We start from the raw sequence: 17,173 nt of genomic DNA, 5'->3' as shown, positions 1-17,173 counted from the left end.
CCATGGGGTGACTAATCGTTCGAAGAAAAAATTGGGTGAACTATCCCTTTAATGGGTTAACAATCTGCACATGCACATTATGCTCGTCAACCTTGAAATAAAAATAAAAAACTGCGTCCTTGAGAGAAGCGGATCGATTTGTGTTGGTTTTCTTTTTCATCTTTTCCATCTTAGGAAGGAAGAAAAATGTGATACCCTAGTTGTACCCTAGTTGTACTGTACAAGGGCAAACACCCTGTGGTCTAGTATAGCCTGTGAGTGTGTTTCAGTTCACCCAGGTTGAACCCTTCCCCCCTGGGCTGGGTACTGTCCTGATTTCCCCTTTTATCCAAATGTTGTGTGGAGGTTAATTATTAACCTTCACATGAGGGGGGCATCCGCTACAAACACTGACCTAAATCAGTATCTGAAGATAATTTAAAACGCAACTCTGTGGTTGAGAAGCATGACACACAACAATAAAGTCTGCAGCAATGAATTTATTCCTGATCTTGTTTGTATGTCACCATTTTTGCAAGTGAATAGTTGCAGAACAAATTATGTAAGCAAAGAATTAAGAATCTATAATATTAATAATAATTCCATTAAGATGAAGTTGCACATGTCGCACGTGTAAGTGCACGTTGTTTATGACAGTGGTTCTCAACCTTTTCAGGCCGTGACCCCCCAAAATAATCATATTTGAACTGGGGACCCCCCCCCCCCCCACCCTGATTAGCACTTGGAATGTAGGAGTTGGTGCATTACATTTTATTTGACTGGGTTCTACAGATAAATACAAGCTTGCAGATCTACAAGCTCGAGCTTGTAGATCGGACATTTTCACAAATGTTTTTATATCACTTGACAATTTGGCCAATGTTTGACCAGTTTTTATAGTATAGTTTGTTGATTAATTTGGATGCAGTAATGGTCTTTTTCTTACTTAAAAAAAAATCATCAATCATGTGGGGACCCCGCTGGGGGTCCCGACCTACAGGTTGAGAACCACTAGGTTTATTCTAAATTCCTCACAAATAGCTCATACTGTTGGTTGAGAATATATGGGATGAGGCGGCAAATCCCAATATACAACAAGCGAGAAGACATTTTGTCTTCAGTTTGCTTCAGGAGATGTTGGGAAACGTCACTTCTTCAGCAACCCTGGGCCTGAGAGGAGGTGCCCAGGCACGGCGCTCCACCGCTGTCCGGCGCTGGGTTGTTACAGAGCCGGGTCCGGGTCTTCCTCGCTGACCGGCAGGGTGACCACTGGCCCCAGCATGACCACGCTCCATCTGCTGCCTCCGCTGTTTGTACGGAGAAATTACACTCAGTCTTGACCCATTAAGACCTGCATGAGGCCGATGCTACATATCGGCCTTCTAAATCAGTTAGTTCTCAAACTTTGTCATGTCAAGGACCACCCAAAATTATATGTATTTGGCCGCGGACCCCCATCTCAAAATATTTTGTTCCAGGGACCCGCATAAGAAAAGATTTGAGTTACAAATGTTCGCTTTAAAAATATATATATTCAAAGATTTGCACACATTTTCAGAATTAAAAAAAAATAGCAGATCTACAAGCTCATAGCGCGGCACTCAGTGTCACACTATGAGCTTGTATATCTGCTATTTTTGAATAGCCAAAGTATACAATATGGATAAAGGGGTTACAACGATTGTAACATTTATTAACTATTTTTGCAGGGGACCCCCTGGTACCCCCCCAAGGACCCCTGGGTGTCCGTGGGGGGTATCCATATTTTATTCTTTGGCTATTAAAAATAGCAGATCTTCAAGTTCATGGCGCGGCATCGAGTGCCACGCTATGAGCTTGTAGATCTGCTATTCTTTTTAATTGTGAAAATTGCGTCTTTGGTATGAACCGACCGGAGATTGAACCCCGAACTTCCAATCTCAGGGCGGACACTCTAACCGCAAGGCCACTGAACTTAGGATGGTATAATTCCATTAATAGAATGAAGAATTTAAAACACTATGCGTGTATGGTTTGTGTCTTAACCAATTGTATTTGACCTCCAATTACCTGGCCTGTCTCCTTTCAGCTCATCACAGGCATTTCCCTGGAAGCCTTCCTTACAGATGCATTCACAGGCATTGCCCCTGATGAGGGCCCGCAGACCGTTGTTCCTGCAGGGGCCGCAGCGACACGTGTTGAACTCCTGCAGATATTGGTCCCAGGCTCTCCTCAGGTTGGCCAGCCTCTGGCCCACATGATCCGCGGCCGTGCTGAGACGCACCAGCTCGTAGATGGGCATGATCTGTGGTTCATGGACATGATGAGTCGGAGAGAGACACATTTTTGCTCCGTCATACGACATTGTCACGTGCCAAAAATAGCACGTATACAAGCTCAAAACTAGCGGCACGTTTTTGAGCTTGTCGATCGGTCCACGGATGACACTTTTTAGGCATTTGGCAGACGCTCTTAATCCAGAGCGATGTTATAACACCAGATTCACACCAGCAGTCCATAGAGCGCCTATGTATGGTGTGAATTTGACCGTAGATTGGGCTGAATGGGATAAGGACAGGAGCGCTCAACTTGGACAACATCAGGAACTCTTAATTTATTTCTCACCTGTCTTCATTTTCTCTAAATAAAAAAGAAAGAAGAAGAAAGAAAGAAGATTTTTTTGGTGGAGAGGCTCTAACGATGGCCATGTCACTCCCTTGGCCATCGTACATACGGTACATACATAGTTTGTTTAAATAGGCTAATGCTTGTCACTTCAGAGTAAATGAGATAAATGTAAAAAATGATAATAAAATAAAAAAATGTTTACCTCGTAATCAATGAGCCAGGGGTTGTACTGGAGGGTCTTTCCCCATTTTCTGTAGGTGTAAGGGTCTCTCAGAGGCAATAAGGAAACACCGCGCTGGATGGTTCCACCATGCACTTTCGTGAACACATCCTCAATAAGGTCATTATCTGTAGTAGACTCTAAACACATCAACAACATAAATGTATGTTTACCATAACCTCTCCACTAACCTGATGACAAGTGCACACTGCCTAATATTTACACCGTAGTACGATGGCGTCGCTTGCCAAAAAGAACACCCTCCTACAATTGAGTATAAATTGGGCCTTCCACACCAAGCAATATAACTATAAACACTTCTGTTGGAACGATTTTTGAAACAATATATTTATAGTGCTTTGTGTGCTGGTGCGTCTCAGCACGGCCACGGATCATGTGGGCCAGAGGCTGGCCAACCTGAGGAGAGCCTGGGACCAATATCTGCAGGAGTTCAACACGTGTCGCTGCGGCCCCTGCAGGAACAACGGTCTGCGGGCCCTCATCAGGGGCAATGCCTGTGAATGCATCTGTAAGCATCTGAATGCCCATTAAGCTGTTATTTGTGGCAGTACATGAACAATTGTAATGCTTAGACCCTCCAGAAAAATGCGTTTATGCGATCGCAGAATTTACCTCATAATCAGCAAAATGGTGCATAATTATTATTAACGTTTTTTTCAAAAAGGCCGCATCGCATCGCATAATATGCACATCGCATCGCATAATACGCACATCGCATCGCATAATATGCGATTTGCATCGCATATTTCGCAACTTTTAACATATTTCGCAACTTCCCGCAATTTCACAGCATAAAATTGCAAAAAACCCTGCATACTTCGTCGCAAAATCAAGGATTTTAGCCCGCATAATCAAGCGTTTTTCTGGAGGGTCAACACACTTATGAACTTTGGTTTTATTGATTTACTTGTTCAGGAATGGCACTGACTCACTCCTGTCATAAGCTCCAGTTTTCTCACAATGTTTGCCTTGCACCGTGAGACCAAGTTCCAGCTGTTTGGATTTGCCAAGAGGAGTGTTTAAACCAATTGAACCCCCGATACATCCGCCCAGGTTCCAGCCCGTCACCTCTGTAAAAGTACACAGGAATGAGAAAAAGTTATTCACGGGTTCAGTGGTGGAAAGTAACAAAGTACATGTACTCAAGTGCTGTACTTAAGTACAATTCTGAGGTACTTTTACTTTACTTGAGTAGGTCATGTCTTTATACTTTATACCTCAAAATTGTACTTAAAGGAGTAGTTCACCCCAAAAATTACTTATTTTCTAGCAATTACACACCCCATGAAGCCTTGAATTCATGGATATTTTTCAGTTTTTGTCGCATTCCTAAGCCAAAAGTTATCAAATTATTGGCTCAGGAGTGCGACAAAAACTAAACAAATCTCCATGAATAACAGAATTCAATAACAGAAAAGACACTAGCATAAAGCCCTGAGGGACTTCACTCAACCATATGCGGTTTAAGTCGTTAACCACCTTCAACCTGTGATGTCTCTATTTTGGGCATGTCGTTACAGGTGAAACCCTCAAAAACTGTCTAACAACATTTTCAAAAATGGAAATAGCAGATCTTCAAGGTCACAACAAGTTGCAATGCGATGCGTTGAGCTTGGTAGATGGGCTTTTTTTTTGCTATTTTAAAGCAACAATCCATGACGGTTTATCAAACATAATTTTAACCAATCTGTATGGTAGAGTATGGCAACACAATATACAGTAACTAACTGTACAGTAACTTTGGTCTTCCTGCTCTTCTATTGAGACATTTAGATCCTCTGGTTCTGTTGAACCACAACTGGTTGACAAGAGGAATTGGCATTACTTTATACTTTGGCTATTCAAAAATAGCAGATATACAAGGTCATAGAGCGTCACTTTGTGGCGCGCTAGGAGCTTGTAGATCTGCTATTTTTGAAAGATCATGACAATTTGTGCAAATCTTTGAATCTTCTTTTAAAGCGAACATTTTTATCTCAAAACTTTGCTTCTGGGGGTCCCTAGAACAAAATATTTTGAGATGGGGTCGGGGGCCAAATACATATAATTTTGGGGGTCCTTGACATGAAAATGTTTGAGCACCACCGATATACATAGTACGTTTTTCAAAAAACTGTTAGGATTTAGAAGACATTTGTAAAATCGGCCTCAGGTCTTAATGGGTTAAGTATACAACTGCTTGGGTGGTTACAGCAACAATTACAAACACAATGATGATCGTTTTAAAAAGCAACCTACTCATTTTCTCCATTTTCTGTTTGTTGGTGACAAAGATGTATTCCAGGGTTCCTCCCATAGATCCCTCGGTGACATAGTGCGTTCCGTAGGTATTTAGGAAGCGGGAGTACAATCCAAAGTCATAGGTCACGGGGAGGTCCATGAGAGACTGGTACATTTCCTCATCAAGCATCAGCTTATCACTTCTCATCTTGAACCAGGCTGTTTGCACTTTGGAAAAGAGCCTGATGAACCCAACACCCTAAAGGGACAAATGACAAACGAATATAGCTTGTCAACTCATGTGGACAGAGTGCATTATTTGAACTCAAGTTGAACATTGAAAAAATAGTGAAAATAGTATCTACAAGCTATTCATCGTAAGATAATTGTGATATCATTTAAAGGAGCTACACCATGAATTTAAAAAAAATATTTGATATTTAATATCATATGGTGTATGTCCCTCAAACCTTTTTCAAAAGGTTTGAGCCTAAATCATCACTCAGATATACTCATCCCAAGTCAATTGTCTCTGGCTTATACAGCACTTTCAGCTGCAATACCAAAACGTCCTCTTAGGCAGGGGGGGCTACTGAGCTGATTCTGTCTGTTAATACAAAAAAATATTTAAAAAAATTATTAAAAAAAAGGGAAAAAATGGAAAAAAGAAGCATAAAAAGAAGCATCTAAGAAAAATACAAAATCGAAAAAAAAACACTTTGAACATTTTTGAACAATTCCACCAAGTGTTTGAGGTGCCTGTTTCACCCACTTCCGGGGGGCAGAGCCAAAATCCGAGCCCGAAGTATTTGTTCGTAGACCCCCACTTAGGGGGGGTAGAAAAAGTTTCGGAGCGATTCGGGCACTTTTCATTTAACATTGGGTTTGCCATCAATAATGTTTGTGACATCATAAACATTTCCATTCTGAGATCGCCTGTTCAGACACGCCCATTCTAGAAATTCATGAAATGAGAAGGAATGACTGAATTAAAAAAAAAACATTTTTTTGGGTACAAGAGACACTGGGGACCCCAAAAAATACAAAAAGCCAAGAAAAAAGTGATTTTCATGGTGTAGACCCTTTAAAGAAAAAATACCCAGTTACATACAGAAGAACACGAAAATGTTGGAATTTCAAACAATCAACCATGACTTTGTGGAATAAGAAAGAAGTGAACTATTCAATAGTATGTCTTTTTGTACTTTACCGTGGCTTTATATTCTGTAAGATTTGTGAGGAAGTCGCCCTCCACGCTGGCATGTACTCCAACTTCAACCGGGCCGATCCCGACTGTCGGACCATAATTGAAAGAACCGCCTACTTTCCTTGCTTTCAGCAAGGAAACCATGTCTTCAAAGTATTCATCGGTCCCCTCAGAAGAAGCTTCAGCCTATGGGACACAGGAAAGGTGTGAAAGGTGTGAAAGTTGTTTACGACACAGCACAACGTGGTCAGATGCATAAAGAAACAGGTCAAATATGGCTTTACAGCACCATAAATTGGTAGGTGTGGTAGTTGTAAGGCTTCCGGTAGTTTTTCTCCAAGTCGTTGTAGTTCAGGTTTTCACAGAAGGAGTCGTAGGTGAATTTTCTCCATTCTCCATTGTAGACATATTCACACGTTTCTCCAAAGTAATTTGGGTCCATGACTGGAGCCACAAAGTCTCCAGTCAGGACATTGAAGCTATAACAAATGAAATCAGTTCACATCAGTCATTGAGTCATGCCTCTTGTCTCCTCTAGGGCCTAGAGGTGACAAGATAATACATTCATCAGGCCATGTCAATAGCAGTTTTATTGTATTTGTGCACTAGGCTAGAAAACAAAACAATTACATTTGTATTTTTTATTTAAACTCGACAGTAAAGCAACACAACGTAATATGAGAATCGGTACCCCTGCGTGCCGTGTATTGCCCCGGGGACGGGTAGAAATTTGGAGCACTTATCACTTCTCTCGTTGAACCGTTGTGTGCAGTTTGACTCGTCGTTAGCAGTATACAGACATTCTGACACTCCGTTGCACTGAAGCTGCTGGCTGATGCATCGTCCTGGGGACACAACATATATACTGTACATGAATGTCCTGCATCCCCCTCTCTCTATCTCTCTCTCTTTCTCACACAGACACACACACACGCGCACGCACGCACGCACACACGCACACACACACACACACACACACACACAAATGTACTTACACTCATAGTACACACATGGAATTCACGCTAACACACACATGCACAGTCTAATATATTGTAAGTGTGCACTGTCTTACACGCACGCACACAAGACCTAGCCTCGCGTAGCCAGACTATAGATTACAAGATACAAGCCCAAAGATTTAAGCGACTATATGAGCACTTTAAACCTATATGCATCGGCTATTTGAAAATAGACGATTTGGAAATAGCCGATCTACAAGCTCACAACAAAATAGTAATTACAAATAAAAAGCAGCTACCAATATTTGCAAGCAACTTTACAGAAAACGAGGTCGCTTATAATTAGTATACATGGCAACACTAGTTAGAAACAGATCTGCTATGAAAATAGCAGATCTACAAGCTCACAACGCGTCGCCGCATTGTGAGCTATTTTGTATTTTGATTGAATACTTTATTTAGAAAAGACATTAATGAAACCAAATGGACCCATTTGGGTATTTTTTTCATGTAAGCCAGTAGTGAAAAGGGCAAACTTGCAGTTATGCATTAACAACTCAAGCCCTGTTTCAAACAGTGAAATTAAAAAACAAGTTGTGAGCTAATTAGTATACATGGCAACACTAGTATGTGAAAAAAAATCTATTATGATGATGATTATTTAATATGCCTATTTTTTACAACACACCTCTATGGGGGTCCCTGGCACTAAATAGAGCTGACTGAAAGGTGTCAATGGGGGAGTGATTAGAGGGGTGGCTAGGCTGAATAAATTACCCATTGTTCACGCCCATTACCTGGAGCTCAGAGGTGCTCGAAGTGACAATTCTTTAGAAGGGATTATCTCAGTTTGCACTATTATAGATAACCAGTTTCAAATGAGCACATCTTCTTCAAATATGTTCCGATTTCAATGAATGATACATCATATGAAAGCTTATATTCTGTACTTTAATAATCTAAAAAAAACAGTCACATATCGCTGCGTGGATATGAGTCTGGTGCTTCCATGAGGACGTTTTTTTTCCAAGGCGGCGGTATCAAAACAAAGGCTCTGGACCCAATTGGTTAGACCTATACAACCAACTACCAATTACAGTCTCCCATATTTGAATACTGGGCCATGATTGGTCACCCCAGACTTCGGGAGCAGGAAATGGATTCACAACAGAGCGGTGCCAGACCCAAATCGTCGAGGGCAATTTTTTTTTTTGCACTGACAGATTCGTCTGGTCCCAGGCTACGCAAGACCTTCCTCGGAAGAACTATGAAGGTTTTGCCTGAGGACTTACCTGATACGTCGCATGTGAAGCTCTCTCCGCAGTAGTCGTCTACCAGACATTGTGTTGTAGCAGTTGGACATGCCAGTGTTTCCCAGTGATTTCCAATGCATTTTGACCCACCATACTGAGAAGGCTTCTCCAAAGACCGGAAACGGTGCTAAGATCGACAGAGCAAAAACAAGAAACAACCTATCAGTTCACATTACTGTAATAAACTATGGGTTCAATAAAGCACAACAGCTTTTCATTGCAGGAACACTTTTAATTGGGTGAAAACCTCACAAAACTCCCAAACCGTTAACGAATCAGGTGACCAATCACAATAAACAAACAATCCCCCCATGCATTCCCATTGGCAAACAATAACACAATGATAGAACAATAATGAATATGGATGTGCTTGTGTGTACTAAAAATGGTCTACATTGTCCACAATAGTAGGCCTAAACAACATAAATCTGGATAACATAGCTAGCATCTATATCAGTGGTTCTAATTTCAAGGACCCCCATAACTCTGAGAGTATATGTATATATAGAAATCGATCCAAAAAGGGTCCATTCAACCCCCACCCCCCACCAATAAGGAACCCTGAGTGTCCCTGGACCCCACATTGTTGTCCTTCAACTGCTGACTATTAGTGTCTGCTGGGTTTTATAACATCCATTCAGAATACCGTGGATAACATAGTGTCGACCAATGAATAAAGCTGTCATGTGGAAGCATAATGCCTAATTTAGGATCCTTCCTACGACGATGTCCAAAAGACTATGTGAGAACAGAGACAATGAAATGCTGATACCTTTTTATCTGTACAGGAGGTGCAGGGGGTCCATCTGGACCAGTTCCTCATCTGACAGTTGACGGGTATTGGCCTGTCTGCTGCAGACCTGACACTCCTTGCACCATAGCTGCAGTACACAACGTAATGCATGAGGGTTATCTCTCTTGAGAACATACATGGGTAACCTTAGTTTACAGTATGTACACATTATGTTTGTTTATCACTTATATAGCGCTTTAATTACTGATACATGACATTAACAGGTAGCATATTTAAATTGTTTTAGGACCCCCTTGCTTAACACCAAATATTTGTGTGAAAGGATTCTAAGGGGAGTGAGGGGAACATTAGCCAAAAATAGCCAATCTACAAGCACTCGCAGCTCGAGGCGTTGTGAGCTTGTAGAGCTGCTATTTTTAGCAAAGAGGTTTGGTGTAGAGGGAAAAAAGAGCAAACCAAGTACCGAGCCAATGGTCAAATGTAATATTGAGGCTTTGTTAAATGTCTGAAAATACACATCATGAATTAATAGAGAAGCTAATGTGTGAAAACTAAACAAAAAAACATTAATTTGTACAACATTGATGATAGTGCTGTCAAACAAGTCTATGAAGCTATCTATGAAATCTATGAAATTTTTAATCTGCAACACCATTATATACAATATGTAGTAGGGGGTCCCTGCTTCCTCTCTCTTTCAGCTAAGGGATCCTTGGGCTGAAAAAACATTGAAGACCCCTGGACTAGAGACATGTGTTGGGTTTGGTTGGGTACCTACAACTGTCCTGTATTTGTGTTGGAGTCGAATGAAGAAGATAAATATATAAAGTGGAACTGTATAGCCTGCTTATTCCTCGTAGCCCAGAAGGGCTGGAGAATGCTATATAAGCTATAAAGATAAGGGTCACACATAAGGGTAAGCATGTATATAGAGGGAATATACTGCACCTGTTTTCAGCTGTTACCCATGGGTTCCTTCTGGATGCCTCTGTGACTGAGTAGGAGTTGAGAAACAGAAAAAGTACGCTGCAGTCCAAGAGCGCACGCAGTAAGATGCACATATTAAACATGAGTAGCTATATGACCCTGCTCAAATTCGCACATCTGAAACTGTTCGCATATCTGAAACATCTGGGACTTCTATACCAATATCATCAGTCCAGCCAGGGTGAATGATTGATTAAGGGTAAACAAAACACATGCTCTTACAACATTTTCCCATCAATCACGATACAAACTCCCTATTTGTCCTCCTACATACGCACGCACGCACGCACGCATGCACACAAACACGCACACACACACACACACACATGCACGCACGCACGCACGCACACACACACACACACACACACACACACACACACACACACACACACACACACACACACACACACACACACACACACACAAAAACACACTTATTTTATTTATTTATTTTTGTCTGTAAACATCTTGCACAAAATCTAAACTTTGCTTATATCCACTTTCAACCTGGCATCCCTATTTTGGGCATGTTATATACCTGTATAGGCCTCACATTTTCCAAAAGTTAAAAAACATTGCAAAAATAGCTATATCTACAAACTCACGACTCGCTGTCTGCGCACACATATAGGGGCTCAGTTTTTGCCAGATGTAAGAAGGGGGGCACCACACCACCAAGGAAAAACATCACATCCACCCACCATCAAGGGTGGATGTCTGATGCAAAGGTGACCTCTGCAGTACATTCATGGAACTAAAAAGAGTTCCATTCCCCAGTTAGTTGACCCCCCAAGTACTGTACTTAGTAATTCTGAAGAATTTTTACTTTACTGGCGTATTTCCAATTTTCAATACTTTTACTTCTACTCCACTACATCTCAGAGGCAAATATTGTACTTTTTTTTACTCCGCTACAGTTATTAAAGGCTATTTTTGAATAGCACCCTGGGTGTCCTCGAACCCCGCTTTGAGAACCAACGCTCTAGTCTGGACCAGCGGAAGGCAATCAAACAATCAAGTCTCACCGCTTTGCAGCAGGACGCAGACCTGCGTGCACGGTCTGTGCGTGTACGGTCACGGTGCAACGGTAGATTCCGATTGTTTGTTTGTCTGTTGTTCAGAGAGAACAGGTCATTTCGACCAATTGAACGAAAGTATAAGCAATACAGCGTAGCCATTATGAATGGGTAAGGCTGAAATTAATTCCCTAATGGGCAAACGGTCGAAAAACGCACTACAATGGCACAGGTAAAAATGTTTCCTCAATCATTTTTAGGTTGACATGATGCATAAGTCCAGTGTCGTCATGGTGGTACATTAATACACACACCCTGTTTACCACAATATTTGGTTTATTGCATGGTTTATTGTAGCTACAGCCGAATTATTTGTCACTCAAAGTAACCGTCTTCATTTTACTTCACATTAACTGGCAGGGCCAGAACAATTGGTGTTTGTGGTTATACTGTAGTTTGAGCTGGTTTCAGGTAGACAGTTTGGAGTCAAGGTTAGGCATGGGTTTGGTGTGGTTTAATGAGCCAATTCATCTTGGTTAAGGTGAGGGACTGTCTAGCCATTTTAGGCATGGGGTTGGAGTGGTTTAATTAGTTGTTGTTTTGGCACTGTAGCATCTAAGTTGAATCATGGGTTTGGTGTGGTTTAGTTTGGTTTAGGGCAGTGGTTCTCAACCTGTGGGTCGGGACCCCCAGGGGGGTCCTCACATGATTTTGTTTTTTTGGGGGGGGGTCCCCAGATGACAGTGAAGTGACAATTTAAGGACATTTAAGACCTTTTAATACCTAAAAGAAAATAGAAATGAAATGAAAAAAGACTGCATCAAAAGTACAAACTATACTATAAAAACAAGTTAACCTTTGGCCAAATTGTCAATATTAGAAAGAGGCAAGAATTGTGAAAATGAGGAGTTGTGAGCTTGTAGATCTGCTATTTTCACAAAATTAATCTGTGGAACGAGTCAAACAAAATTTAATGGCTCAACTCCTACAATTCCAAGTGCTTGTCAGGGTGGGGGGTCCCCAGTTCAAATATGATTATTTTGGGGGGGGTCGTGGCCTGAAAAGGTTGAGAACCACTGGTTTCGGACACTGTTATGGTTCAGCTGAGGCATGGTTTTGGTGCATTGTAAAGTTGTGGTTAATGGTAGGTCAGGTGCTATGGTTAAGTTTAGTCTTGTGATGTTCAGATCTGTGCAGGGTGCCTGACGGTTACACTGAGTGAATAACAGTTTTGTGAATCAGCCTTTAGGCCTAAGTTAAAGGGGGCACATTAAGTGATATAATTTTTTATTAAAATAAGTGTAAAATATATGTTCAGATTGAATACTTTAACAGTTTGCAAATAGTACAGTGGTAGCCCTGTGGGCTTTTTGTTTCCATTGTGGTCTTATGTATTCAATTCATCAACACATTTAAAGACTTACAATAACATTCAAGAAATCATCAACACTAGTAGCAATAAAAAGTGTACCATGTACCATTTCTGGTGTCAAGCTTAGAAGACTTGTCTAGGACCAGTAGCAATCATTAAATCGAGTGTTCAATCATTAGTGGGTCTCTCATTAGTGGGTCTCTCCTGCTCATTTAAACAGAAAATAAATGTTCAACCCTGGTGGATGTCAGGAGAGAGAACTCATAGCCTACAGGATAAACAAGTGATATTGGAAGTGATGAAACCCAAAAATTAGCTAGACAAAATTGGAACTAAAATGATTTAAGGTGATGAAGCTTTGTGTGGTTCTTTCCCCTGATTTGATAGAATTGGTATCCCGGGCTGAATTCTTTTTTTCTGTGTACTAAATAGCTGGACAGACGGCTAGGCCCCTTTTTAATGAACAAACGTAGCAATGATTGCTATTGGTGCAGCATACAGAGATTTAACTAAAAACCTGTATTTTTATCAAAAACATATTACTTACACCCCCCTTTAATCACCTGTTAACCTTATGGTGGCATCAATGATTTCAACTGGCCTGTTCTTATGTTTTAATCATTTGTTCAAGGAGGGACCAATCAACGTTAAAGCTCTGAGGGCCAAATTTCAGGAGGAGGCCACCGTGGCTCAAACCAATCATGATGGTCGACCGACTATCGCGGAGAAGCCCAAACGTCTTTCAGCTCCAGCAGCTCACTGCAGCTCGTTGGTCAGTTCCGTCCTCGCCACAGTAGAGGGCAAGATACCAACCGCTCCCGCGATCATGTATAGAGATGGTCCGAGGGCACCCGGGGGCACACGTCCAGCCTCTTTTCCACCGCAAAACTCCTCGCCACCGCAGCCCGTTGGAGACAGCAGCGCCATTAGGCAGTCCCTCAGAGACCGACACATGCCTTTGGTTCTACCAGTCCTGAATCCTGTGATGCCGAAACCGGCCGCGCCACCAGTTAAAATCAAGAAAAAGGGTCTGCTGCTTCCCTTCAAGCCGGGTAAAGCATCGAAGGTCATCGTGCAAAGCAGAGAAGAGCCCACGTACGCTGATTTGACTACCAGACCCGCCAGCGCTCCCGGAGAGCGGCCGTATATGGAGAGACAAACGTCGGTAGATCGTTCCTCTCTCCAAGGAGAGCATTCGAGCACCCCTTCCAGCCCGGATGTCCCCGTCACCCCACCTTTCGCGGAGAGTGGGGAATCCGAAAATCGATTCATGAGCACCTTGGAGAGAGCCAAGAAGAAGCTATCCCGCAGGGCGTTCTTAGGATACGGCAGGCCCAAGATCCTACGTTCCGACAGCAGCGGAACGGAGGAAGGCTTTCCTTTGCCACCGAGGGAGGCAGAGCGTGTTGTGCCAGATCTCCCCCCGCCACCTCCACCTGTGTGTCTTCCCCTGGGCTGCGTCTCGGCCCGTCCCTTCTTCAAAAATAATGGCCCTCTTCGTAGTAAGTTCCTATCAAGAAGTTATTGTTGCTTATTTCACTGCATAAACTTAACATTTCACAATCTCTGCACTTGCTGTTTTTGTACTATTTGTATGTTTGGTTCTCTCTGTGACACTCTAATGAAGAATCCCAAACATGACGGGAGGGAACGTTCAAATCATTTTGTTCTTAGATTGCTTAGAGCAGGAGTCTTCAACGTTTTTCAGGCCAAGGACCCCCTAGCTGAGAGAGAGATGAAGCAGGGACCCCCACTGCATATTGTATTCATGTTAAATGTGTGTTCTCAGACATTTAACCACTTAAACCCTCACTTTGTAAACTTGACCATTGGCTCAGTACTTGGTCTGCTCTTTTTTTCCCTCCACACCAAACCTCTTTGCCGAAAATAGCCAATCTACAAGCTCACAACGCCTCGCAGCGCGAGGCGTTGTGAGCTTGTAGATCTGCTATTTTCGGCTAATGTTCCCCTCAGAATAAGGATGCTAGGGTTCAAGTGGTTAGTGTAAAAAAAATAAGTCCCTATCACACAAAGATTTGATGGCCCCCCCTGTACTAACTCTGAGGACCCGCTAGGGGTCCTGGACCCCCTGTTGAAGACCCCTGGGCTTAGAGAGAGACACATTACTAATACATTGGATTTGCTGTTTGCGTTTTGTTTTTCAAATGGGTAAAGAGTCTCAACTAGACAAATGGTTTCATAGAGATCGAGTGGGCGTCCCTCCTTCGAGGACGGGTGGAACTCTTCCCTCACCTCCTCCTCCCCTGAAGAAGCCTCTGCCTGACCGGTGTTCACTGGGGCCTCGGCCTCTGAAGCTTCCCAGACCGCCACTGGTAGATCTCAGGCACGAGCTCTTCTACCTCAGTCCAGTCTCCATTCAGGGTATGTTGACCAGGGCTGTCATTTGGGGTCTCGGGGGATGGCAATTGCCACGTCCCCTAAGTGTTCATATTTAACCTTTTAGCGGTTATTTTATGCATATTTTCCCTAACTCAGTTTTTTTTTTGCAGATTAATCAGATTTTAGGTCAACGCTCAGTGCATCAATCCATGCCTGTCCATCTACATGGGTCACATGTTATAGATATGCATTTTCTTGTCTGCAACCATGCATTTATTAACAAACAGTTTAAACCTGGCATCCCTATTTTGGCCATGTCATTATACGTGGACATTTTCAAACACCACGTCGTGAACGTGTCGTTCCACTTTGGCTATTTTAGAAATGGGGCTTAAGTGATAACTTATTTTTGCCACCCCCAACACTCTGTTATATCGTCGCTGTTGGGCAGACATCTTGTATGTTCAGAAGCGTTAACTTTTCAGGAAATGGGGGGGCGTGACGCTGTCATACGATGAAGTATAACATTGTGCATTAAATTACATTTGCCCGGGGCGCGGGGGGGCGCACTGGTAAAGTCCCTGCCTACCACCACGGAGGTTGTGGGTTTGAATCCACCGTGGCTTTATCGGGCGACTATGCAAACACAATTGGCCTGTGTTCAGGGGGACATAACGACTAATTTGGGGAGAAAAAGGGGGTAAAAATAATTGGCTACTCTAAATTTAGAAAAAAAGAAGAAACAAAAAGTTTTAAAAAAGACATTAAAAGATGAAATATCGATACAAGGTTTCTGCCCAACAGCGATTTATATTTTCTTTATTTCCTTTCTGTTTTCCTCCCGCTTCACCGTGTGCAGAATATTCTCTCTGGACAGCAGACTGTTTTATTTATTGCACTTGGATGTCACTGAACTGCGCATTATTATGCCTACTGATGTTGACTTTCTCCTCTGTTTAGAGGTGAAACATGTTTTAGGTGCTGATGGTGAGCTGCCATTCGCTAGCGACCCTGTCCTGGACGCCCCGGACTTCCCAGACTTCGAGAGTAGTGAGGTGGAAACGTGCGAGAGTGGAGTTTTTGACATCGATATTGCTGCTCTGGAGTTGGAAGCCTCCGATTTTGGCTTTTCAGAGGAAACTCCATCAATGGCAGAGTACAATTTTGATGCTGTGCAGCCTGTGTGCGAGCTCCAGACGCCTGTTGCTTTGGAAGCCAGCGGTCAAGACTTGAAACACCCAGAGCCAGCAGAGTACCTGGTACCTGACCCACGAAATCTATGGGAGCCTCCAGAACCCGTGATCCCTGAACTTTGTCCTAACAACGAGGAGGAGGGGGTTTCGGAAGGTCGACCTGATGAGTTTGCTTTTGGAGCTACTGAAACACAAACTTACCAGGATAATGATGCAGTGCTGAACGGTGGAACTCAACCCCAACCCAGGTGAGAATTCAAGGGCGATCGTAAATGGAGTGAAATTAATAGCAAACATACAAGCTCACAACGCGGCACAGAGTGCCGCGCTGTGAGCTTGCAGATCTGCTATTTTTTTTAAATGTGTGCAAATCTTTGTGTGTGTACGATTTAGAAAAAAATAGCAGATCTACAAGCTTATAGCGCGGCACTCGGTGCCGTGCTATGAGCTTGTAGATCTGCTATTTTTGAATAGCCAAAGAAATCAAAAAATGACACACAGATGCGTTCCCAGACCTCCACTGGTAGATCTCAGGCACGAGCTCTTCTACCTCAGTCCAGTCTCCATTCAGGGTATGTTGACCAGGGGTGTCATTTGGGGTCTCAGGGGATGGCAATTGCCACGTCCCCTAAGTGTTCATATTTAACCTTTTAGCGGTTATTTTATGCATATTTTCCCTAACTCTGAACATTTTTTGCAGATTAATCAGATTTTAGGTCAACGCTCAGTGCATCAATCCATGCCTGTCCATCTACATGGGACACATGTTATAGATATGCATTTTCTTGTCTGCAACCATGCATTTATTAACAACCAGTTTAAACCTGGCGTCCCTATTTTGGCCACGTCATTATATGTGGACATTTTCAAACACCGCGTCGTGAACGCGTCGTTCCACTTTGGGGCTTAAGTGATAACTTATTTTTGCCACCCCCAACCCTCTGTTATATCTGCCCATCAGCGATGCTGATCAGCGGGCTAAATG

The 17,173-nt window shown here is 42.6% G+C and overlaps 1 protein-coding gene across 1 annotated transcript; it reads right to left on the bottom strand.

Annotated features, from left to right (window-relative positions):
- Positions 1-1,134: 1,134 nt before the first annotated feature.
- c8a (complement component 8, alpha polypeptide) lies at positions 1,135-9,430 on the bottom strand (the record flags this gene model as incomplete). The annotated part of the gene is made up of 10 exons (XM_080439772.1): positions 1,135-1,286; positions 2,029-2,263; positions 2,789-2,946; positions 3,760-3,897; positions 5,066-5,306; positions 6,258-6,440; positions 6,544-6,733; positions 6,946-7,099; positions 8,506-8,653; positions 9,299-9,430. 10 exons carry the CDS (start codon positions 9,428-9,430, stop codon positions 1,135-1,137), a joined length of 1,731 nt encoding a protein of 576 aa, XP_080295898.1.
- Positions 9,431-17,173: the final 7,743 nt, after the last annotated feature.

The sequence above is a fragment of the Gymnoscopelus braueri genome (genome assembly GCF_963280865.1).
Source record: "Gymnoscopelus braueri genome assembly, chromosome: 10".
Classification (NCBI taxonomy): domain Eukaryota; kingdom Metazoa; phylum Chordata; class Actinopteri; order Myctophiformes; family Myctophidae; genus Gymnoscopelus; species Gymnoscopelus braueri.
Note: the sequence above shows the minus strand (reverse complement) of the source record. Positions and strands in the feature narration are given on the sequence as shown.